This window comes from Patagioenas fasciata, chromosome 5 (genome assembly GCF_037038585.1).
Source record: "Patagioenas fasciata isolate bPatFas1 chromosome 5, bPatFas1.hap1, whole genome shotgun sequence".
In the NCBI taxonomy this organism is placed as follows: Eukaryota; Metazoa; Chordata; class Aves; order Columbiformes; family Columbidae; genus Patagioenas; species Patagioenas fasciata.
This window is the reverse complement of record NC_092524.1, coordinates 53924424-53948880: the sequence shown is the minus strand read 5'-3', so window position 1 is coordinate 53948880 and position 24457 is coordinate 53924424. Positions and strand designations below refer to the sequence as shown.

General features: G+C 41.7%; 1 protein-coding gene across 1 annotated transcript in view; it reads left to right on the top strand.

Annotated features, from left to right (window-relative positions):
- The first annotated feature begins 580 nt into the window (after window positions 1–580).
- The window catches only part of FBLN5 (fibulin 5), a 52703-nt gene continuing 28826 nt past the window's right edge, over window positions 581–24457 (top strand). Inside the window, exons 1-4 of the mRNA XM_065838559.2 lie at window positions 581–1088; window positions 3234–3288; window positions 5660–5711; window positions 6857–7099. Coding sequence (XP_065694631.1) covers window positions 1072–1088; window positions 3234–3288; window positions 5660–5711; window positions 6857–7099 — 367 coding nt within the window. The 5' untranslated portion in view covers window positions 581–1071. The remainder of the gene's footprint in view (window positions 1089–3233; window positions 3289–5659; window positions 5712–6856; window positions 7100–24457) is intronic.

Sequence of the window (24457 nt, the reverse complement as noted above, 5' to 3'; positions counted from 1 at the left end):
TCAAAGTATTCATTTAATATCTATGTCTGTGCTTCATTTCAGTGTTCCTCTTTGGATCTAGCATAATCTTCACAGCATCTGATTGCCCACCTCTCACATCTCATAAATGTTCTGCTTGACCTACTGAAGCTCTGCCTGTGGCAAAACTGCAAAACACCTGAAAAAGTACTTTATTTCCTTCCTCCTCAATCATAACTGGAGATCTGTAATATATATATTTCCTGAGAAATATTTCATTTCACAAACCACTCCCTTAAGTGTGGGGTCAGTTTAAAAAGGGCCAGTGTTTGTAGACAAGTCATTTGTTTTCCTTTGAACGTTTAATTTGTTTATTCCTGTTTTCAAATAATCCCCAAGCAATATAGTTCCTGTAGCTGTGATCGTCATGAATTCAAGTTATTCACCTCCCAGAGGGTCAGACTTTTCATCAGTATGCCATTGGCACGAAGCAGCGAGTGTTGCATATTCATCATGCGAGACACCGGCTAGAGGGCCTCCAAAAAGCCTGACTTTTTTTTTTTTTTTTTTTTTTTGTTCTCAGAGCAAGGAAAACAATCCCTTCCCTTCTCCAGTCCCTTGATAAGGGTTTCTGTCCAATAACGGTGCTCTCTGCTCCGAGGCACATTTAACTGTGAAGTTTGCAGCGGGAGAGGCTTTCCTTCAAGCTGTTAGTGTTTTATCCTGGCAGGCTCCTCGAGGTTGTTGTGAGGAGTCTAGCCAGTTGGTGAGCTTCGTAATCTAAACCAGCTGTCCCAGGCTGAGGCCCCCATTTGCATTGTTTAACATACTTAGAAAATGAAGTGTTCATTTTTAACATTCCTCCTCCAATTGGTTTAATGCTGAATTACAGAAGAGAACTAAGCAAAACCAGGTGCTTTCTCTGTATTCTCTCCAGTGTCTGAGGAGGTACAGACGGCTCCCGATCTTCTCCATTACTTGCTATTTCATTCTTGGGACTATAAATGACAGAGGAACTGAAGTGCTAGCAGAGGGTAATGTTTGGAAAAACTTTCTAGTTATTCATCAGCACAGACTCTGTTTTTCTTCCACCTTTCCCCAACGGTTTTGGACATGCAAGGATTAAAAAGGTAAGTGGTATGCATGAAACTTCTTTACTTACTGAAGGGAAAGCTACTTGTGGAAAAACTCTGTGGCAGGGATTCGGTATGCCAATCCACTTGCTAAAGCCATTTGCAAAGAGACGGGATCTCAGTGGTCAGAGGTGGAGAAAGATGATCTGTCTGTTATTAAAGCTGTGCTGCCTCTGACGAGTTCCTTCTTGATCTGTGCTTATACGCTGCGTTTTAGCAGCCGCGGCATCCACGGGAGTGCTGAATTGCAGCAGCAAACGATCTCACTGGCTACAGTGACTGATTTGAACTAATTAGTCACTATTGCAGAAGTTAATTACTAGTTTAAAATATATTGCCTGCTGGGTAAGCTACTGTGACCAGCTGAATATAGTGTTGATAAGTTGTGCTGCTTGTCTGCTGATAATTCGTGAGGGGATTTGAGATCTAAAGCACCGAGCAAATTGCGGTGGTGGTTGCAGGCAGAACACATCTGAGGCAGTAAGGTCACCCCCCCACCAAGAGGAAAGAATAGATCATCTCCTAACAACAGAAACTAAAGACTGTCTAGAAACATATGAGTTTTATCTGACCAGTTTTATAGGGGATTTTGCTAGCATGCACTGCTCTGCAGTAATGCAGAGCGTAGCCCAGTTGCTGGGTATGTTAATGTTCAGCTATAACCTGTTGTATTTCCTTCTAGCGCTGTTCTTGCTCTATGCAAAGTGAGTATGCAGTATTTATACTAGTGCACGCCTTAAAAATCTCTTCAAAAAGATTTGAGGAATGAATAAATGAAGTGAAAGCCTAAATGGATAACATTGTACTTTGAATGTTTTCATCCAGCTCTAAGGAATACCCTGTGCAGAATTTGCCTTTCCTTGTCACTCAAAAGCTGCCAACATGCACGATCTGCCTCTGAAGCACTATGAACCATTTTAGGGTTTATTTTTACTTTCAGAGCTTGTGCCTGTCTCCTCATTTAAAAGCAATTTGTTCAAATGTACTGTTTGTATGTGGTTTTGTCTGATGCATTTGTAGGTCTCGTTCAGCAGCTCAGTTTGCACTGGAAATCAGAGAGGGCTCTAAGACAGAAAGTTGGCAGCTTGCTTGGGTAGCAGAACTAAGGCTACCTAAAATATCCCTTGCTTCCTGTACTGGTTTTGTGGGAATGTATTATATACAGTTGCCATTCAGAACTAGAATCCAAAATAAGCAAGATGTGGGTCTAATTGTATTGAGAAGAAATTTTATATAAGGCAGTGGCAAAGCACTGAAATCCATAGTACGTAGAAAAAAAAACCCAACAACCTTACTGTCCTTTTCTTGTTTTCTATCTGCTAGTCAATACTTGGAGGCGGGAGCTTAGTTGACCAGAATTTTTATGCTCCAGGTAAGGAGCTCCAAATACAGCCATAGAGCTCTGTTTGCCAGGGATTCCATTCTTTCAGTGGCAGTGAAGAGACCCAGTAGATCCCTTTAGACATGAATATGATACAACTGGGGAAGGCTCCACTGAAGATAGCAACTTCTAGTAGCTGATGACCTGGCACAGTGTTTGTACTTGCTGAGCAACTTATTACTCAAGGTTGAGTAAAGGAACAGAATCTGGCCCTGATAAAATGGATTAATCTCAAATGCAGTCTCCCGGGGATGAAATGCGGTTTAGCAGTTAGAGCAACTGGCTTGGATTCAGGACCTCCTGCATGACATGTCTGCAGCCCTGCCAATGCGTCGCACTGGGAGCTTAGGCAGGGCCTATGCTCTGGTTTACCCATCTGTAAAATGTGCACAATGTGCAAGAAAAACTTCTGTATTCTCAAAAGAAAGGTGTCAGAGAGGGGCAAAATTCTTTATTGAATATTGCATACTTGTTCATTAAACAGCTGCTGTGTCGGTTGTCATAAAAAATAGGTTAGGAAATAGACGTGCAGTCTGATTCTGATCCCAGTTGCGTACAACCATAGTAAAATTAGTGACTCTGAGATACAAATCTGACCCACAGTTGTACTGCTCCTTCTCCAGAGGCCAAACTCATGTTAGCAAAACTCTGTGGGATACACTGAAGTGCCACTAGAAACTAACTTGTTCATGTGTATTTAATTCTATATAATGAGCCTAGATATCAGAAGGTTTTCAGCTTATTTTCTATGCACATTGCAGGATACTGACTGCTTTCACACTGGCCATCTGCCTTTCAAGCCCTGGAAGAGCACAGGTGAGAGGTGCACACAGAGATCTCTGTACTGGTTTGTACCGAAGCGCTATATGACATGAGACGTGACTGGCTAGCAGGTGCAGAGGAAGCTCTGTGGTCTGGGGTTTACATGAAGAGGAAGCGGTGTGGTCTAAGGGTTTAGAGGGGAGAAATGGGAGCCAGCAGGATTCTGGAGCTGGACATGGACTGAGCTCATTGACTCATCCTTGCTAGCTCAGCAAAACATCCCTGTTGAAACCTGGACCTCGCTGAAAACCTGATGCTGCCTCTGAATGAACATTTCTGGAAAAGGAAATAAGAAAAGCCACCCCATGAGAGATGGGGCAGCTCAGTTCTGTGGTGGGGAACTTCCACGCTTGGAAAATTTATTCATATAAATAGGCATTTTCTGTCTATAGCAGGAACTTGTGATAAGACTGTTTAATTTTAGACTGCATGACTGTATCCTAGTTTTTGTTTTAATTTATGCCTGAAGCCATTTTTGTTCAAGAAGCAGGACTCTTGAGGGTGGATGGAATTAAAGCAGTCCAGTTATTGAAATAGCAGAAGCATTAGTTCTTTGTGTTCTTGGGCTCCAAGTGGACATTAAATTAGGAAAAACAGTTCCCAAAGGCATATTAAGTTCAGATTCCTAGTTGATAATCCAGATATACTCAGTGTCCAGAGCTGTGTTTCTAAATACCTTTGCCAATAGTCTCCGAAATGTGGTTGGTTTTTTTCTATTATATTGAAAATTTCCTACACATGGCATGCTTATTGATATTTTTGTGAACATTGGATCTGTATGGGAAATGCTTTTCATGCTCCTGGAGAATTTTTGATATCTCTTTTAGGGTTTATTTTTATAATTTAAAAAATATTGTTTCCATTGTGATTTTTATAAAAACATCTTGTACTGTAAAGTGATTTTTGAAATCTAAACCAAAAGCAACCTGAAAGCAAAATGACAGCAATAAATTCTTTCTGAAGATGTTGAAACTGGTCATTTCTACAATATTGGAATCTTTTCTAGAATAAAGCGCTATAGAGTTGTTGAAGCTTGTCCTACAGTAGTTTCAGTGCTTCTGAATCATTGTTTACTGTCCAAAAGAAAATAATTTTGTTTAAAACTATCTTAACTTTTCCTGCTAACCTAAGTGTACTGTATACACCATAGCACAGAAAGCGGGACAAAAGATAGACTGCATACATTCTTTAAAACATGAGGCTGATTATACATTCTCCCATCAGAATATCTTGGCTTTCCACAACATGATATCAAAACATCTCAGAATGCCAAAATAAATGAAGGCAAAATTCCTTTGTAGTTGTTTGACACTTCTAGAGTGGTTTTGTGTATTCACATGTGCAAGTGGCAGGTGCAGTCTGAATAGTGCCATGTGTTTCACTTGATGCAATGGCCTGCTTCCACTGACATCCATCTCACCCCTTGTCTCCCACCTAGAAGTTAGTGCTTTTCCAAACATGAACCAAGTACTTCACTCGTCCAGTGATTCCTTCCATAAAGTCCAAAAATAAGTGTCTTTATCATTTAACAACTACAAAAAGGGAAGAATCTTGAACACACTCCATCCCTCTGCCTTCTGATCACTTCAGTGGTTCCTGTTTTCTGGATATCTCTTGCTTACATTCCATAGTATAACCCATTTACTGGCAGGACGTTGTGCCTGTGCCAGCCACTTGGCCTATTTCTAAATAACTGGAGGCCCAGTCAAAAACCAGGGAGAGCATGGAATCACTTTATGAACTTTGACCCATTCATCACCAGGACTCTCACTAGTTTAGAAATGCTGAGGATCACTTATGAGGTGCTGGAGGCTCAAGGTTGCAGCGCTGATAATGTGTCATGTAAAAAATTATCCTGTAAAAATCAAAAGGTTTGGTGTAAAAGCCTTACTTTTTTATTAAGCTTGTTATGTTTCAGCTGTGGTTTCAGTTCAGTCAGACGACTAACATGCCAACATGTGTGTACTGAATGGTCTATATGTGGAGCCTGTCAGAGAAGCTACTTGGTACCTTTTAAATGAACTCCCTTGTTCTGGCATAAAACAGACCCCAAACCAGAAAAAATGTGACTTCTGTGTTACAACTGGTGTGGAGCCCATTGCTCATCATGAGTTGGTTACCCCAGGGAGACAAACAGCCTGACACTGTCACCACTTGATGGAACAACCTGCTGAGGGAAGGGGCTGTTAAATGGACTGAGGCCTCAGGTTTAGGCCTTGCTGACTGTCCTTTGGGGTAGGGACTTTATTTTGGTGTACTGTAGAGTGCTGAACAACTGTGATAAAATAAATAATCCAGATGAGCGTTTGACTCTGCAACCCTGTTCTTTCACAGTCACTGAGTGTCCTTTGTTTTCTCATTTTAGCAACAATGCACTAATGGATTTGACCTGGACCGTGCCTCTGGGCAATGCATAGGTAGGACTTCAATTAACTCAATACACTGGGGTTCAGAAATCCTGACTTTATTGAGTTAACATTATGCTGCTGTTAGTATGTTTTAGTCAAAAAATTCTTGATGTGTGACAAATATGTGTGTTTGTGTATATGTATATATATATGTGTGTATTTACATAGCACAAGTGTCTACCAATCTTTGATGTTGTAGAGATACTAATTGGCTGTCAGTGCTTCTCAAATAGCTGTGATGCATTGAGATGAGTTTAGGAGCTCAGTCTAGCTGCCAAGTGACAAGGGTGTTTATCTTCCTTCTCTTTCTCCTCCAGACTATTTACTGTCTTTATTGGCAGCCTCCACCTGGAGGGTCAGATAACGTCTGCCGCTGCTCAGCCTCGGTACTCCAAGTGAATCATTGAGGCAATACAGGGAAACACACACTTTGCCCTATAGCATCCTTTTATCAACAGCATTCAGTCTTCAGGGCAGCAGCTCCTGCAGGCATTAAAGACACAGAAATGGCAAGGGAAAAACCAGCCACAGATTGCTTGCCCTGTCAGAGCAACCTATTGCTTTTGTGTTCTGAGAACCATACGAATGCTCAGTTTGGGTAAACCATCTGTATCTTTCTAAATTTAATTCAGCAATTATCTCAATCAGAGCAAGAAAGAGGCCTGAACCACATCCCCAGATCTGAATATCCCAAACTTTTTCTGTGGGAGGGAGCTTGGGAGTTCCAAATCAGGATCCAAGTTTCACAGCTGGGCAAACCAAACCACCAGTGTTTGAAATCCTGATCTGCATGTTGTGGTTTGGACAGACCCTCTAGCAGGAATAGGATGTAGCATGCTGTAGCCATATATAAATCAGTGTTTAAACTGAACATTTATAGAATAGCAAAGTAGGCTTTCCCTCCTCCCTCTACCCTCTAATAGTGAAGTAAAACAAGTAGAACACAGGATATGTTGAATATATACAATATTTCCTGTTTTATTATGATCTAACTTCAAAGTGAGGCTCTACAAGGAAGGATTAGCTTTTCCTTTCAAAGAAAATATCAAATTTTTAGCTAAGTCTTGAGAAAAATATGTTAACTATTTTTTGATAGATCCCATTACGAAGCAATCACTCATTTAACTTACATAACTTTTGCAATTTCCTTGCAGATATTGATGAATGTCGGACTATTCCTGAGGCCTGCAGAGGAGATATGGTGTGTGTCAACCAGAATGGTGGCTATTTATGTGTACCCCGAACAAACCCAGTGTATCGGTCACCGTACCTGAATCCTTACTCAAATATTTATCCACCGGTCCCAGCACCAGGCCCTGTTCCTAACTACCCGACTGTTACAAGACCTCTGATCTGTCGATTTGGTTACCAGTTGGATGAAAACAATCAGTGTGCTGGTAAGCAGTAGAAATATTTGTTCTATATTTTTATTTATCATAAAGCTTGTCCAACATTGCAGAAACAATTGTCTTGCAATTATCCTTTAGTTATTGTATAATTCAAGCCCAGTCTTTTGAAGTTCAGTTACTTTTTAAAAGGCTGTGAGCTCTACATTTCATATAGTCAAGCTAAGATATGATTTAGTCATATTATTTAATCAGGAAATCCACTTTTATGAGATAAGTAATGTTTTAATGAGATTAACAACCATCTGATGGCAGGTGACTTATCAGTGCATCAAAGGTATGCCTTTTATGCTTATGACTCTGTCCTCGAGAGAGAAGACAGATGGCCTTCCATTTGAAGCATGAGATGGGGACTGAGGAAACTCTGATTCAGTTCTTGGCAGTATGTGACCTCATTCAGATTTCTGGACCTTGGTCTTCCTCCTGTAAATGGTATAAATAAGAGTTGTTTCCTCCCATGCTTTGTGTTCTTCACTTAGACTGTGAGCCCTTCGGAGCACATAGCTGCTTATCTAGAGGGTGGTACACAACTGTTAGCACTACCATTGCGTTAATGACTATAGACGTCAGCTGAGACTGGAACTCCCTTGTTCGAGGCACTGCGCAAACACATAGGTAAAGAATCACTGCCCCAGTAGTGCTGACTTCTTAGGACCCTGATATTCCCCAGTCTCCAATACAAGAAACGATCATAGAAAAATTTATGTTGATAGTTTTTCTGCTTTTGCATACTTTGCTGAATTCTGATCCACTTCATTTTATAGTGTGTTTTAAATTGGATATAAGCTGCTTCTGTGTTACTCAAATTTAAGGGACATTTAGATTATATCCCTTTGGTTTGCTTACTCTTGATAATGTCATGCTATGAAGGAATGGAGAGAACATTTCTGAACCAAATTAAATTCCACTGGCCAAAATGTGCATTTTGATGCCAAACTTGGAATTAAGAGATCAGGATCAAACTGATGATTGGTGGCTGCTCAGGGTAAAAGCTGAAGATGTAGCCCACAGGTCTACCATGAAGTTAATCCATAACCACTACTTATTTCTGTATTTCAGTTGTCCTAATGATGAAGTGATTTTAAATCTGTCATTATATGTAGCTAATAGAAGGCTTTTACCAAAATCTTTTTTGAACTAGGATTGGTCTTTGACAAGGGAAAGAGCCCAAACCACAGAAGATGTGAGCTTTCAATAGAGAATTTTGCCTGTCTTTACACTAAGGAACTGCATTTAACTCAGAACATTTCTTTTTGAATGCTCCTGCAGAGCAACACAAGAGCTAAAACTGACTTGTTTTTTGGGCTGATTCTGCCCTATTGTCTGAAATTTCTGGCAGGACTTGGTTTCAGATGATGTACTTTGTTTGCTTCTCTAGTGAGGAAACCAGGATGCTTCATGGGAACTGTGAGTCTAGATTTAAATTCAGCTACTTTGGGACACATTTTTCTGTATTTGAATCATTCACTTTGTTATGTTCCAAGGTGGGAAAAATGTCTTTTCTAACCACCACTTGTAGTAATACCTACTGGAAAATTTTTAAAAAACTTTTTTTTTTTTTTTTTTTAATGAGGAGTTTTGAAATCCTGGGATAACTGATGAGTTTGCTGTAAAAATAAGCACATATGCTATCCAATCCTTCGAAAATTGCAACTAGTCCTCATCTTAGAAAACTGACCAACCTCAGTTATTTTATCTACTCATTTGTAGATTTCCAGGGGTGTTTTCATTTTGCTGACTTCGATGTAGGTGACTCAGGAAATGGGACAGTTAATGGAAAAGAAGTGCTGAAATCAAAGGGGAAATGAAGCCCCCATATTTTACTGTGTCTGGCCTGCTGAAATGGAGAAATAAACTTAACAGGAACAGATAGATTTTGAAAATGTTTGCAGTGGACCTTCCAGCCTCCAAAGGGCATATAAGTTCCTATCCATGCTGCCAGAATTGTGAGGATTAATGCTTTGTTCAGTCAGGGCTGTTCTCTTCTATCACTTTAACTTTCAAATGGGGGAATTTAATTGTGAGGGAAAGTTTGGTGAACAGAGACATTAACAAGAATATATGGGAAAAGACACACTGCCGTTGGAGTACCACAGTTAGCTGGGAGCAGTTTTTGGGAGTCGACATCAGGTTTGAATTTAGGCAGATGATGGATCATATTTGTTAAAGGATCGTATGTGTTAAAGGAAGAAAAACAAAACTTAAAGAAAACAAAGCCTGTCAGAGTGAAGGGGTCTTTGCTGGGGTTAGGTTTCATTTTTCTTTTAGTGAAATCCTCTGGAGACATTAACTATCTTGATGCAGTATTTATTTTTGGATTTTTGTGCCCTAGAATGCGAAGTGTGGACACCAAGGGAAGCAGTACAAGTGCATGTCTCACTGCAGTGGTGGTAGAAAGGCCTGATCCCCTGTTTCCAGGACTTCTAGTGCAGTTAACAGGGTGATGCGCAGTTTCGTGTTTGAAGTCCTTGGAGACAAGACATCAGGAAACCTTGATAGGTCCTCAGGAGTGTCCAAAATTTTCCCCCAGTCATTCAAGAAAGTCTGAATCACATGAATCATGGCCTCATCCTATAATAAGCTAAATATAAACATTGCTCCTGTTAATGGTATTTCAGTTGCTCTGTGCTTCCCTGCTTGTCAGCATTCAGCATGCTCTTAGGTTACGAAGCACTACATGGGTTAATTTTGTGTGGAATGGTTGAAAAGAGTAAACTGGAAGCTATGTTGCCCAGTAGCTGAGCCACTAAATAACTTACAGGTTTGTTATGTTGATGTTCTGGCACCACCTTCCAGCACCTTTTCGAATAAAATTACTCACAGGTATTTCCATTAAAGATGATGAGGCTTTTTGCTATTGACTGCAGGGGAACCAGAGCTATTCTGATGCCAATGTTTCTGAGAAATTTCCAGTTTTTAAAAGAGTAGACATTTCTGTCTGGTCAGATATGGGGTTACAGGTCTGGGCCACATTTTCTATTGCTAGGCCAACAGAAATCTTTACTTTTTGAATTCCAGGCAAAACAGCTTATTAAACACAGGAACCTTCCCTGGGAGATCTGCAGCCTCAGGTTTGAAGCACTGAGAATGTTCAAGAGACTTCCAAAGTGAAACAGGATAAAAATTTGATCTGAAAGCTGTATAAGATTTAACAAGCTCTTTTTTTCTTTTCTCCTTTTTTTTTTTTTTTTAATTTTTTTTTTACCACCACTGCCCCCCCCCCCTCCCCATTTGCTAGGGCTGACAGAAATGTAGGAAGGCAGTGAGAGGGTCACTCTGTCCCAGCCTGGCACCTGCCCTGCTTGCCAAGGCTCTGCGTTCCTTGGCTCTCAGGGAAATGTGCACCCCCATCTGGTTCAAAGAACGTTCCCCCTCATGGGGCTGATATATTCCAACAAAGAAAAAAAAAAAAGGAAACTTAAGCCATTCTTCTCCCTGTAAAGCTTTTTTTCTTTCCTGGCCTGGATGGTCATAGACAGGGGTTGCCTGTCCATGTTCCTTCCCCATCCTGTTCACCACTCAGTCTTAACAGGACACTTTTATCTCCAGATCTTATCCTTTGTGAAAACAAAACCTTTCCTGGCACAAGTGCCTCTCAAAGACTACTGTCAGTGACTGCTTTGCCCACTCCAGTGTCCTCTCTGTGGTGCAGAAGTAGCTGTCGCCATTTGTGTCAACAGGCAGAGAAATATTTTAACAGTAATTACTTTTTAAATCCTTTATGGGTTTGATTCCTGTGATACATTGTATTTTTACCCCTGGAGTTGCTGAATGCTTTCTGTCTTGTATATATAAATGTATCGTGTTTTCAACAGCATGAAGTCTGTGTAAACTCATTCCAAAGCAGGTTGGAAATGATTTATAACCACAATTAATGTTGGAATAAAAGACCACATACAGGAAAAAGCAAAGAACATTTAGTGCAAGAGCGCTGCTTGAGCTGTTTGTCTTCTAATGCTACTTCTCCATAAATACAGAATGGTTAGTCATAATAATGACTTTTTGTTCAAGAAACTTGGTCTAGTAACTGTTGGCAAGACTAAGCTGGAGTGAGGGCCCACGTTCTTGCATTATACATTCGTAAGCTGAGAGTGCTTTCCAATTTCCCTTCACTCCACCTTGCTGTTTCCTGATTTACAATGATCTTTAAAACATGCCTTGAACACAGATCCTTCTGGGCATTGTGGAGAGAACTGTAATGGGTAGGCTCTTATTTTTACTTTCTCTCCCATTAGTGCATATGTACAATGTGAGGAGACAATGGGGGTGGGGAGGAATTTAAGAGGATTGAATGGAGGGATCAGATGGCAAGGTCAGAGAAATAGATTTTAGGAAAGGTATAAGTATAATGCAAAATGAGCATGCCCTAGAGACAGAAAGAAGGGAGGAGACCAGAAAAGTTAATAAATGTTTTGGGTTGACTCTGGCTGGACACCAGGTGCCCAATAAAGCCGCTCTCTCACTCCCCTCCTCAGCTGCACAGAGGAGAGAAAATATAATGAAGGGTTTGTGGGTCAAGATAAGGACAGGAAGAGATCACTAACCAACTACTGTCATGGCCAAACCAGAGCTGACCTGGGAAAATTAGCTTAATTTATTGCCAATTAAGTCAGAGTCAGGTAATGAGAAATAACATCAAATCTTACACAACCTTGCCCCCTACCCTGTCTTCTTCCCAGGCTCAGCTTCACTCCTGATTTCTCTACATCCTTCCCCACAGCAGTACAGGGGGATGGGGAATGGGGGTTGTGGTCAGTTCACCACACGTTGTCTCTGCCACTCCTTCCTCCTCATGGGGAGGACTTCTCACACTTCCCCTGCTCCAGTGTGGGTCCCTCACACAGGGAACAGTCCTCCATGAACTTCTCCTATGTGGGTCCTTCCCATGTGCTGCAGTTCTTCATTAACTGCTCCAGCGCAGGTGCCTCCCACGAGATGCAGTCCTTCAGGAACAGACTGCTGCAGCCTGGGTCCCCGTGGGGTCACAAGTCCTGCCAGCCAACCTGCTTCAGCCTGGGCTCCTTTCCATGGGGACACAGGTCCTGCCAGGAGCCTGCTCCAGTGTGTGCTTCCCACAGGGTTACAGATTCCTTCGGGTATCCACCTGCTCTGGCACAGGGTCCTCCTTGGGCTGCAGGTGGATCTGTGCTCCACCTTGGACCTCCATGGGCTGCAGGGTCACAGCCGGCCTCACCATGGGCTGCACCACGGGCTGCAGCGGACTCTGCTCTGGCACCTGGAGCACCTCCTGCTCTTCTTTCTTCACTGACCTTGGTGTCTGCAAAGTTGTTTCTCTCACATACCACTCCTCTCTCTGCTGCTGTTTTCACAGTATTTTCCCCCTTCTTAAATATGCTATCACAGAAGCATGATCAGCACCACTGATGGGCTCAGCCTTAGCCAGCAGTGGGTCCATCTTGGAGCCGGCTGGCACTGGCTCTATTGGACATGGGGGAAGCTTCTAGCAGCTTCTCACAGAAGCCACCCCTGCAGCCTTCCTGCTACCAAAACCTTGCCATGTAAACCCAATGCACTTATAATAACAATAAAAAAAGGCATCATCTTTATTTTTTAAACAAAAGCTAAAAGGAAGAAGCACAAAAACAGAGGGAAATGGAAAGCTGCTCTTTTCAAGCATAAGAGAGAATTATTCTTCAAGGTCTCATCTGTGGCATGGTCATTGCTTCACCTCATTTCTCAAAGACTGCCAGGTCCTCCCACATTCCCCACCTACAGGTCCCCAGTCCTACATTTGTTGAGTGAAACTCCTTCCTTCAGAGCATTACCTTTGCACAGATGGGTTTTAGATCATTATCATTTATATTGCAAGCATACCTAAAACCCACATCCAAGCCTGCAACCATACTGACCTGCCCTGTGCACAATCTCATTAAGACAAGCCTACGCCTAGATGAGTTTTCAAGCAAAATAAAGGAACCAGATACGCATGTCTGGGGAGAGGGGAGGGAAATGAAGACACAGGGAACTGGAAGGAGGTGTCCATGTTTTGCCCATGGCTGTACTGGGGATAGAGCCCAGAATTCCTTATTCAATAGCTTAGCCACTAAACCAGGCTGTCTCCTAATAGTGCCTTTTCTAGTGGCCTCTTTGGGCATATAGAAACAGGGGGAAGAAAAGGAAGGAAAGGCAGCAAGGAGATTATGTCCTGGAAGGTGTTGTGTAAAGGAAAAACAAAACAAATCCACTGCTTCCAGTTCCTTTTTTAACCCTATTTGGTTCAGCTCTGTGTCTTTCCCTTTTCCTCGTCATCCTCTTTTGCTACTCCAGAGGGCCAGTTCCTGAAAGCTATTCATGGTCCCTGTTAGGGCAGCACTGCTATAATGTCCCAATTAACTAGGGGGTTAAAAAAAAAAAAAATTGCATGAGAATAGGTTGTGCAAGAGCTTGAGGGTAGGCTCCTAAAAAGATACATAATTGATGACAATTCCTGATTAAATTAAGGACCAGGATGTGTAGCCTTTATTTATAAGAAGGTTTTTCTGCCAGGTTTTATATTGGGAAATATAAATTTGTATCTCATGATGCCTTAGCAACAGAAAAGTTGCCTCTGAAGCACCTCAAGAAGAACCTATAATTGGTGGCTGAGGCTTGGGTTGGAGGATTTTGCATTCAGTTCCTGACTTTGCCAAAGATAAACGCGCTGGGCTTTTGGGGGTTTCAGGTCATTCTGTGCAAACTGAAAAAATAATTCATTTTCAGGATTGTACCAAGGATAATTTCACAAGTAGATAATAAGTGATGAGATAACTCCCTGACAAGTAGCATGTAAAAATATGTAAACAGGAGGAAAAAGGCCTAGTTTAAATATTCTACAACAGTGAAGCTCAAAGTGAGACGTGGAATGAACTTACTTTCCTAGTACACTAAACTGGCTGGAAATCACTGGGCAATTTTGTCTATGTTTCTGCACAGATCAGAGGAGAGGAGAAGTCCCAAAACTTTATCAGTACCTCCCATTTACTTCAAGAATACTTGTGCTAAAAAAGCTTTCAGTGGTTATTTGATCCTGGATTTTTCAATCACCACCTACTTCATAGAACATCCTGAGTTGAAAGGGACCCACAAGCAGCATAAAGTCCAGCTCATGTCTCATGCTGTGCTCTCTTCATGTTTTAGTACAATTTAAGATGGTTAACCCTTGGTTGTCTAATGTAATGAGACTAGACAAAACAGGTAAAATACAGACATGGGAAATACAAACTATGTACATTAAGTCAGAAGACCATATTCGAGGGGACTAATGGAAGAAAGATCACTAACACCAGAGATTATAGACATACTTGATGTAGCCCTGTCCCATTGGACAAACCCACGTTGTACCACTCCAGACAAACGTAACTAGAATTCTTCTGGGCCCAGCTTCAGTGCTTCTGATCTGATGGCCTGATCTATTCACAACCCAAACAATCTTCATAAAGGTAATCACAGGCTGACCGTAAAATATTAATGGGTGAAAAGGTACATCTGAAAACACTCAGAGCTCCTTCCTCCCTCAGGAAATCATTGCACCAGCACGGAGGACGGGCCGGGGCTGAGGAAAGGCAAGATTCAGCTGGTTCCTACAGTGTGGTCCATCCAATAGGGTCATTCCTACGGAAATTTGACCGTCAAGAAATGTATCCTCCGGCAGCAGAATTTACCAGGGAGAATGAGAGTGGAAATGCTACTTTTCAGTGAAATGAATCAATTTGTGGTGGAGGAGTTTGCTTGATAGAAAAGGCTGCTGTATGTATAGGTCTGTAGCAGGGTAAATTGAGCCTTCTGTGGCTTGGATCATTCCTTCTTTCATTCCTTGCTAAGTGTCGTGTGGAAGGAGTACAGTCTGGTGGTTAAAGCACAGGCGATTGCTTCGTTTATTTGTGAAGCTTCTACTACTCACAAAGAAATGAGTAAAATTGAACCAAGAAATACAACATGCAAGCCAGAAAGGCTGGCATGTTATTAAGAAAACTGGCATCTCTGTGTACTAGAACAAAAAATAGCAGGCTCCCGGGTATGGCAAAGTGTGACAGTAAATGCAACTCCATCATTCTGCATGTCAGCGCCTTTAAAGCATCACTGACCAACTGTATTCATGTGTGATGGTGTGAGAAGGGAAAATAAAATAAAGCTACAGTATATCCACAACTGAACTTGACTGAATTACAGTCATACTGGATATCTAGCTGGATAGTCAACTGGAGACCAAAAACTCTCAGACCTCTGATTGTGGTTTCCATTGACTTTGGTGAAGATTTAGGATCTTAGAGCAAGAGTTCTTGCAGTGAATTTCTCTTGAGCCTAAGCCACTGACCATAAGTAGCTTATGGTCAGGGAGTTTGATACCATATTTTCCTTCTGACAGACTCCTGATACCCTGATAACTTTTTCCTAGACATTGTGAGGGAAGAATAAACAGCTGGTCAGCAGATCACCTTATGATTAAAAATTGTGCCACCAGGAGTGTTTGAATTTGATTTCAACTTTAGCTCAAGCTAAACTGATTCTGTCTGTGGAAGTGTCTTCACCTGCTTATTAGGGGTGATTAAAAGTTTTCTGATTTCTTCTGTACTGAGGCTGAGAGCCAGGGGGGAGGCACAGTGGCATATGGAGTGGTACAGCTGAATAAGAATGTGACACGTTACAAAATATAACTGATTTGTGTGCAGGGAAGGGGCATAAGCACGGAAGGGACAATGTCCTTGTCTTGTTAGATGTTCAGGCCACAGTCCCAACAACAGGAAGGTTAAAATCTCTCTAGACAGTGACCTCTCTGTTTCATGATGTGTTTCAGTTTTCCCTCTTTCTTGGAATTGTATGATACTTTGGTATAAAAGGTGGCAAGAACCCAGGAATCCCATCTCCCTTGTGCTTTGTAGACTGTAGAGAGAAGGCAGATGTAAGGGAAAGAGGTTTAACTGATACTCTGGGTTTTGGTTGGTTTAATGGCCTCAGTTAAGCTTGGTCTCTGAATTGGGGTTATTGGTCACTGGGATCTGAGCCAGATAATACATAGACTTCAGTTGTCACCAAGAGCTAGTTGGCAGGAGGTTACATCTGACTCACTTCAGAGAAGCAGTAATTGTGCCCAGCCTGCCATATCCTCAAGCATGTGCTGGCCAGGGCAGGGCTCTCACCCCTGCTGTTAATCTCTCAATGATTCCTTAGTCTCACTGCTAACAGCGGTTTGATACATGGGGCTTTGTGGCCGCCTTGCCTTTATTATGTCTTACTTCCAGGGATTTCAGCAGTGCCAGATCAGTTAAAGCCACTATGTAGCGATTAGCTCTGTCTGCTCTGGAGCAGATTTTCTGAGCTTTCCTTTCTGGGATAGCTGTCAATGCAAGGCAGTCCCGCCAACTAGACATTTACAGGCCTTAAAAGAAAATTAAGACACTTAACAGTGCTGGAGTAGTGACAGACTTCATGAGTACCCTTCCCCAGTCCATTGGCTCTGTGGCTTGTTCTGCTCTCATTTTCCTATGGGTGTCTGTTGTGACTGTGGATGACAGTCCATGCCTAGTTTTCCTTGGACCTTCATGGACTTTGACTGCATGACTGATGCCTTCTCTACCTCCCTGTGGCACCACGTGCAGAGCCCAATATGTGACAGAGTGTGTCTCCATACCTGGAATGCTTATCTATTTTCAGTGGCCTTCATAGCACCAGCACTCTGCTCAGGCCCCTGTCAATTTTTGCATATATTTGCAGCACCCAGAGTGCCTAGAGATGGCAGTATTCTCAATGACTTCAAAGTCACCATTTTTCTTGGCCTCTCCCTTATATTTTTTGGGTCAACTTTGTTTCTTTTTTCTTGGTTCCAGCCTGAAATTGGCCATGGCTACATGTCACAATCAAGATGTTATGCCAAAATATATAGAAAATATGCATTGGCTCCTTTGCCAATATAAATCAGCCAGATGGAGTGTATGTTTTGCCAGACGCTACAGGCAGAGGTAGTGTTCTGGCATTGCTCCTTTGTCTTGTCCCTAAGACACCGGACCCATGACAGAGCTGCCATGCAGAAACAGAAGAGTTACCTGATGTCGCGTGGAGCTTAACATACTCTGACCCCTTCATCTGCGAATTGGCTGCCTTCTCATTTTAGTACTTCAATGAGATGAGCAAATTTTTCAAGGAAAAGAAAATTACAAAAAAACGAATGGGAGTTACACAGCACCAGCCCAGTTCAAGGGAGTAGTTTCAGCATTCTGCCTCTTGGCTGGGACATGCTGCCCATTGGGGATGACAAGATGTGCTGAAGTCCACCTTCAGTTTTTACATCAGCAAAACCCTCTTGACTTTTAGTTCTTTTCAACCACAACTCACAACTGCAGGTGCCCTGTGGTGTAAGGCTTTGCTGCAGTGTAAGGAGAAGGACAGTCTAGATGACAGGGCAGTATTGTAGGTGACAGGACAGTTGCAATGAAGGGCCAGGTCCCCAAAGCTTGGGTAGGTCCCTTGGTCCCACTGACCTTCTTCCAGAGTCTGAATGAACCCACGATCTACTCCTTGGTCTGACACTATCTGTGTTGTTTGGTTTGGGTTTATTTTTCCACAAAAAGAAATAATTTTAATGTCTGCTTTGTTCATATATATATATATATATATATATATATATATATATATATATATATATATATAAATTATTTTGTGTGTGTGTGAAATAAAATTCTTGTTTTTCAGCCATCCCCCTGAGTAAATGAAGCATTAGCTGGTGAAGCATAAACTGCTGCTTGAATCAAAGACATTAACTGGTTTTGTGGTACAAGCCAAACGTATCTGTAGGTTGAGAAGATTGTACAAACAGTAATACACAAAAGTTTAAAAAAGCTACAGCTGTGGTCAGGAAATTAAGGGACTGGAAACCCAACAGTAGATGAAAAGATAACCTAACACATGGCCATCTAATGGAAGATGAACAGTAAAAGGCAGTGATGTCAAGAGCAGTGTAGCATGGGGCAGTTTCTGCCACTGTTGCTAAGACTTCTTATTCCAGAACAGAGAGGGAATAGTCCTGCAGTATGTTCTGCTGGAAACAGATCCAACCTACTCACATTAAGTGTAAGTACTTTACTGCCAGACAAATGTAGATAAGTTTAAGGAAATCTCAATATAGAGCAACAGTAAATTGGGAGCATTATTGAGCCTGGCTTTGATTAAAAGAGTTAAGTATATTGTAAAGCTTAGGGTAAGATGACAGCCGTTGGAACTGTAAAAGTGAGGGAAGCAGAAGTTGTGTATGGTGGGTGGTACAGAAGAATGATTATTCCTGAATAAGGTATAATTTGCTGAATTTAAGGAAAATTACTATTAGACTGAACATAGTAAAGCCCTTTATGACGGTGCAGTGTATTAGGTTATACAAGAATACGCTAGGTATGTTTGTAGTGGAGGAATAGTGCAAAATGTATCAACAGAAGCATTTTAAAACTGCCTGGAACAATTGTTAGCAAGAAAGAGTCTTGCATAATTTGAGGGTGGGATAGATGTTATCAGGTGTCTTTAAGCTGCTGTACTTTTGAGGCCTTTTATACATTTCAGCTTCCAGTGTGTAGCACAAAACAGAACTGTTTGCATCACCTAACGCTGCAGAGAAAACGTCACAGCATGGGGAGGAGCCTCCAGCCATTAAATAACAGTTATTGTCACTATGGTGGAGCAATGCAAAGCTGAGATGCAGCTTACACGGGCAGCCTAACAGCCCCTTTCTGAAGGAGGAATCTTGGAGCAGTGAAGACTCAGTTTGCCAGACTGGTACTCCTTGCTGCTGGCACAGGAGCCAGGCCAGGAGAGGAGATGTGGTCCCAAAGCTGCAGCACGCTGCTAATTCCCTGCTCTCGGAACCACGCTGTGAAATCCAAACCAGGCATAGGCTGGAGCAGCCTTGGATCATGCTCACAAATTTCAAAGGCAGACTGCAGCAATATACACAACACTTGTTGCCAGCAAATCACTAAGCACTACATCTGGAGCTTTAATTCAGAAGCAGATTGGAATTATTTTAATTAAAAGCAAGGCTGATTTTGTGACGTAATAGCCCAGAACTGCGTGTTGACAGCAATCAGTTGGCTTAATGCAGTCATCCCAAAAAACTGTAGCTTACCAGCTTTAGGAGGAGTTCTTCACTAAATCAGTGTTATTTGAAGATATGGTTTTATAAAACTGTTATTCAGGTAGTACATTGCATTTTGAGACAAAATTCTCAGTGAAATCAGTGATTTGTTGTTGTGTTTGTTTGTCTGTTTGTTTACAACATGACAATTTTGATCCTTGACATTTTCAAGAGGTTTAACTAGACCTATATTACTGAGACAATATTGAAAACTTGACTGTAGATTTGAGCCCAGAGACATATGGCATAGGTGTGTCCTACCTGGACTGGAGAATACCTCTAAATATAATTAGCAGATAACAATTTGCAATATATCCATTAATGGCCCAGAAGGTCATGTATATTCTGATGCTGATAAGGGATGTATATCATCACCAGATGCAAAATACCATCATGCTCTGCTCCCCGCAAATTTCAAGCTGACATCTAGAAGCCTTGGACATGAAACCATTTCAGAAATACAGGATCCATCTGTGGTTCATTCCCTCTGACCTGGGGAAGGACATGAAATGCTGAATTAAGCACTGTCTGCAGCATTTGATTGGAGATGGTTAGAAAGACTACAAATGGCATAATGCTAATCAAATGAAGGATTTGCTAGGCATGCTTCTGTGCTAGAGATTGTGCCTTCTAACATGTGCCTGTTCTATTGCATGACTGAGTATGACCAGAGACTTTGTGGTAACAAGGAGCTAATAAAGGAAAGTAGTATGATAAAGGAAAAAATGTAATTCAACTTTTCACTAGAGCAGGCCCACATGATGGAAAATTCACTGGGATGTGCCTTCTGGAGAGTAAGAGCAGGAGTTTGCTCCAGGAATAACCACAAATATTAAATGTTCCTGCTGGTTGAGAACATTGCCTTTTTTGTTTATTTATTATTTATTTATGTATAATTACCTAAACAGAACATGGGTTTTTTCAGGCCAGGGTACTTGGAATTGAACCATTTGGCTTGGGAATGCGCAATGTGAACATGTGTCTTTCTGAGCTTTTATGGGTACCGTGACAGCTGGTGGGACTGCCTGTGACATTGGTAATATGACTGGCCACATGTTCAGCCTTTAGCACTACTCGGCAATTTCTGAACTGTGGTGCAAAGAAGGTAGACTTACCTTGAAGCTTTGGGGACAAAAATGTCCAGATCTGTATGTGTGAGTAGGGTAATCCTGGTTGTAGCTGTGTTTGTACAGTATCCAATGAAATAGTTCTCCCACTTCAACAGTTCATAGTAAATTAAGCAGAGATTCACAAAGCATTGCCACTGTGATGAACCACACTGATAATAAGGTTTACAACTAACTTGTATATACAAGCATCCAAAGTATTTTCTCTTAGCTACCTCCAGGATAAAGTTCAGCGTGCCATGGAATCCTGCTGCCTTCACAGGCATCCCATTCTTCCAACCATACTGGATCCCTGGTGCAAGAAGGACATGGGCACAATAAAGGGCACTCAGCAAAGCATCACCATGGTGCTTAAGGGGTGGGAGCACAAAACACAGAAGGAGAGGCTGAGAGAAGTGTGTTTGCTCTGCCTGAAGATAAGGCTGATGAGAGGATCATATTGCTTGCTGTCTTCAGTTACCTAACATGTGTGTAGAGAAGATGAAGGCAGCTTCATCTCAGATGTGCACATGGACAGGAATGGGCAAAAGTTGCAACAGAGGAGATCCGTATTAGATATAGGAAGAAGCATTATCACTGTGAAGGTGGTCAAGCACTGGAACAGCAGCTCATAAACTTTGTGGGTAAAGGTTGCATCCTTGGAGAAATTCAAAACTCAGCTGGAGAAGGCTTTGAGCAACCTGACTGAATTGTTCATGCTTTGAGTGGAGGCTTGGACCAGATGACTTCCAGAGGTCAACTCCAAAGTGCCTCGTGCAATGGTTCTGACACTGCCTGAAGCACAGGAGCTTGTGTCTGATACTGGTTCTAGCCTTTAATTTATCTAAGACTCCAATAAAATGAAAGTGATAGTCTCCTTGTCACATAGACTTTGAGATTTAGCATCAATTTGATGTAAGCATCAATTTGATGTACGCATCCATTTGATGTAAGATCTTTGGATGGAAGATGACATAATGAAGTAGAAGCAATAATCAGAAGTGAAGGATTTTATTATCAGCTTTTCAGTGAAGTGAATCTTGAATTTTAGAGAGTGCAAATTCAGTCAAGACCATCCAGATCAACATGTCTGTTTTACGCCAGGATCAGTACAGGGGAAGATTTGCTGTTATCTTGGTTGATTTATTGGTGGACAGGTGGGGCCAGGACTCCTGAAAGTGTTAGCTAACTTTTATTAGATATATCTTCGCTGCAGCTTCAGCCTCACATCTTGTCCTGCCTGGGGATTTCACAACCACCCAGAACCTGTTGTCGTCCTGCTAAAAACTGGCTGTTCTTGGGGGTAAACAAAACTCAACTCTTCACCTCTAAAGGCTCAGCACATCTGCTTTGAGGGCTTCTTATCTCAGGATTTCACAAATCTTGGAAGTTTCTGTCTTAATTTATGCATTAAAGGTAATTGAATGGGTTCAAAACAGAGAAAGGGGGAAAGAGAGAGAAGGGAAAAAGAGAGAGAGAAAAGGGGAAAGCCCTTTGAGACAAAACACCTCTTTTTCCAGGGAGGCATGAACTGAGAGTAATGAGAGCAAGAGAATTGCCAGTAGACATCCACATCACACACTAATTGGAACAAAGTAAACCTCCCATTTCCACACAGTTTTCATTTATTCAGAAAGGTTTGCAACCCAGTTGGCTGGCGGCAATTTTTGGAACATTGCAAGCAAATATGGCTCAATCATTATAAAACAGTGAATGCCAAATCTGAGTTAAAGCCAGTTATTTGAGCTGGGATTATAGGCATTTTCCAATGATCACCACCACAGAAATAAATAAATAGATGGCTTGCTATGTATACACTCAAAGGGGAATGTTGCCCAACATGCATAGCTCTTCACTGTTAACAGTAATGAGGACACAGCTGTCTGAGACTGGAAGCCAGTATTTGCAGAGAATAATTCTCAAGGATTTTTCTTCTCCACTGGCTTTTGTCCACTACCCATACTTAGCTTACAAAAGAGCTCAAAAGTCCCTAACATTTATACAATAATTACCTTAGCTTTGTGACGCTTTTGAGATTATTATGAAGCATGTTGACTTATGGACAGATCTGAAACTGAGATGAAACATGGAAAAGAACTTTCTCCCCAGATAAGCTCCCCAATACCATTAGTTCCAAGCATAACACTCTCTTCATAGTCAATCACGACAGCTCCTAAAGCAGTGGGCAAGGGTTGCTGCCATGGGCAGAGATCTGAAGCTCTGCCTTCCCAAGAAGGACTTCTAACTCCTACTACCTGCAAAGCCTGTGGCTGCACCAGGGTAGACAAGTGATATGAGTGATCATGTATAGCTGACCAGGTCTACAGAGCCTCTCAAGCAAACTTAAGACTGTCTCGCTGTCCAGACAGAAGTTTTGCGAGCACCATTGGTGTGGCCAGGCTCTTTTCCCTGGTTTTTATTAGCTAGGTTCAGCGAATAAGGTCTTAGATTGGTGGAGGAAGACAAAGCACTGTGGTCTCCATTGTATGTGTGCTGGACTCACACAGTTTGAGTGACATGAAGCAACCTACAGATGTGCTACCTCTGGCTAGAGCCTCATCATATGCTCAAGCCAAGCAGCTTTGAATCCAGCCCATTCTTGAATGAGACACTGGTGATGATTGCTGAAGCTTTGTGAGCGATTAGTTAGTGATTAATTTCATGTTACTATTCCAGTTCCCTATAATAGAGATCCCTTGTTTACACACATGCATGTGGTCCTCTTTTTCCATATATATTAAAGATCTGAAGATATCCCATTGGAGCGACTAGAGCATCCATACTGAATTCTGTCTTGGGGTATTTACATATTGCACACCTAGAATCTCTCCTGTATTTTCAGGTGCCCAATACTTCACTCCCACAGTTGCTTGCGCAACATGTTTAAGCAATGATTAAAGCTTTTGTCATATCACATGTCAGAAGTGGCTGCATTTTAATGGAAGAAGCAACCCTTCCAATAGAAGTTTCTGTTATATCCTGCAGATGGATATTTGCATCCCTTTGTTTTTATTGCGGCTTTAATTTCTGGATCCATTTGGATCAATTTCTTCTGCTGTATTAAAAGTAGGGCTGCTCTTCTCTTTACTAGTTATTGTGGTCTATTCACAGTCTCAGACCTCTTCAGCCTGCCAAAACACTTGGAAAAGGAGCTCTTAATGACTCAGTTAAAATGTACGGTCAAGAAGTTCACTTATTAGAGGAAATGTAAACTGACCACCAATTGGCTAAACCAGCTGGCTGGACTATTTGTGCTAGTGATTTCTCAAAGCTCCCTGGGGAGAGAAAGTGGGAATAGCAGTTCTCTTCTGTTAGTTCTCTCATGCTCTGTACCCTAACAGAAAAGTCTTTGAAAGAATTCATTGGAGGAGAAGCCAATAGGATTTCACAGACCTGTTTAAATGCTTTATAAATAGTACTTTAAACTCCTATATTTTTGATAAATTCCTTCTTACAGGGTCTTTTTAAAATATCCCATAGAATTGCAGAGAAAATCTACAATTCAGCCACAGAAAATCCACTTTTTCATTGTTAATGGCTCTACTTCTGTGAAATTTTACAAACCTTCTCTAGAGGTTTTTGCATGAGACTGTTTCATATCATGCAGCAAAGGGAGGACTCTAAGACCCTTTTGCTAGAAGTATGTTTTAATTTCTTAGTGTGCATTTCCTGGCTCTGATTGCACATCTTCTTTGTTTCCATTGCAGTAGTGTCATTCGCTTAGAACCTCCTCTCGTCACACTACCAGTAGATCTCAGTGTAGTATATGACCACACAAAATAGCTCATTTTGAGAAATGGGTAGTACAACAGTAACGCTCCATTTATTCAGCTGAAAAACATGTTTCCGGCTGATCAAGATGAAACCACGTTGAACAGCACCTGCTTGGTACCTCCTATGATAATTCAGCAGGTTCAGTGTCATCAGTGGGATACTGACACATCTCTACCCACTTTCAGCAGGATACTTGAGTCACCTTTGTTCTGCTGTACCACAGCTACTTGGAATAGCATAAATGCAGTGGGGAAATAACTGAGATTTCCAAATCACGTGCACTGACCATGGATTTTATAAGTTGTGCATAACTCACAACAGGAAATCACGAAGCCAGACAGTACGGCTGTGCTT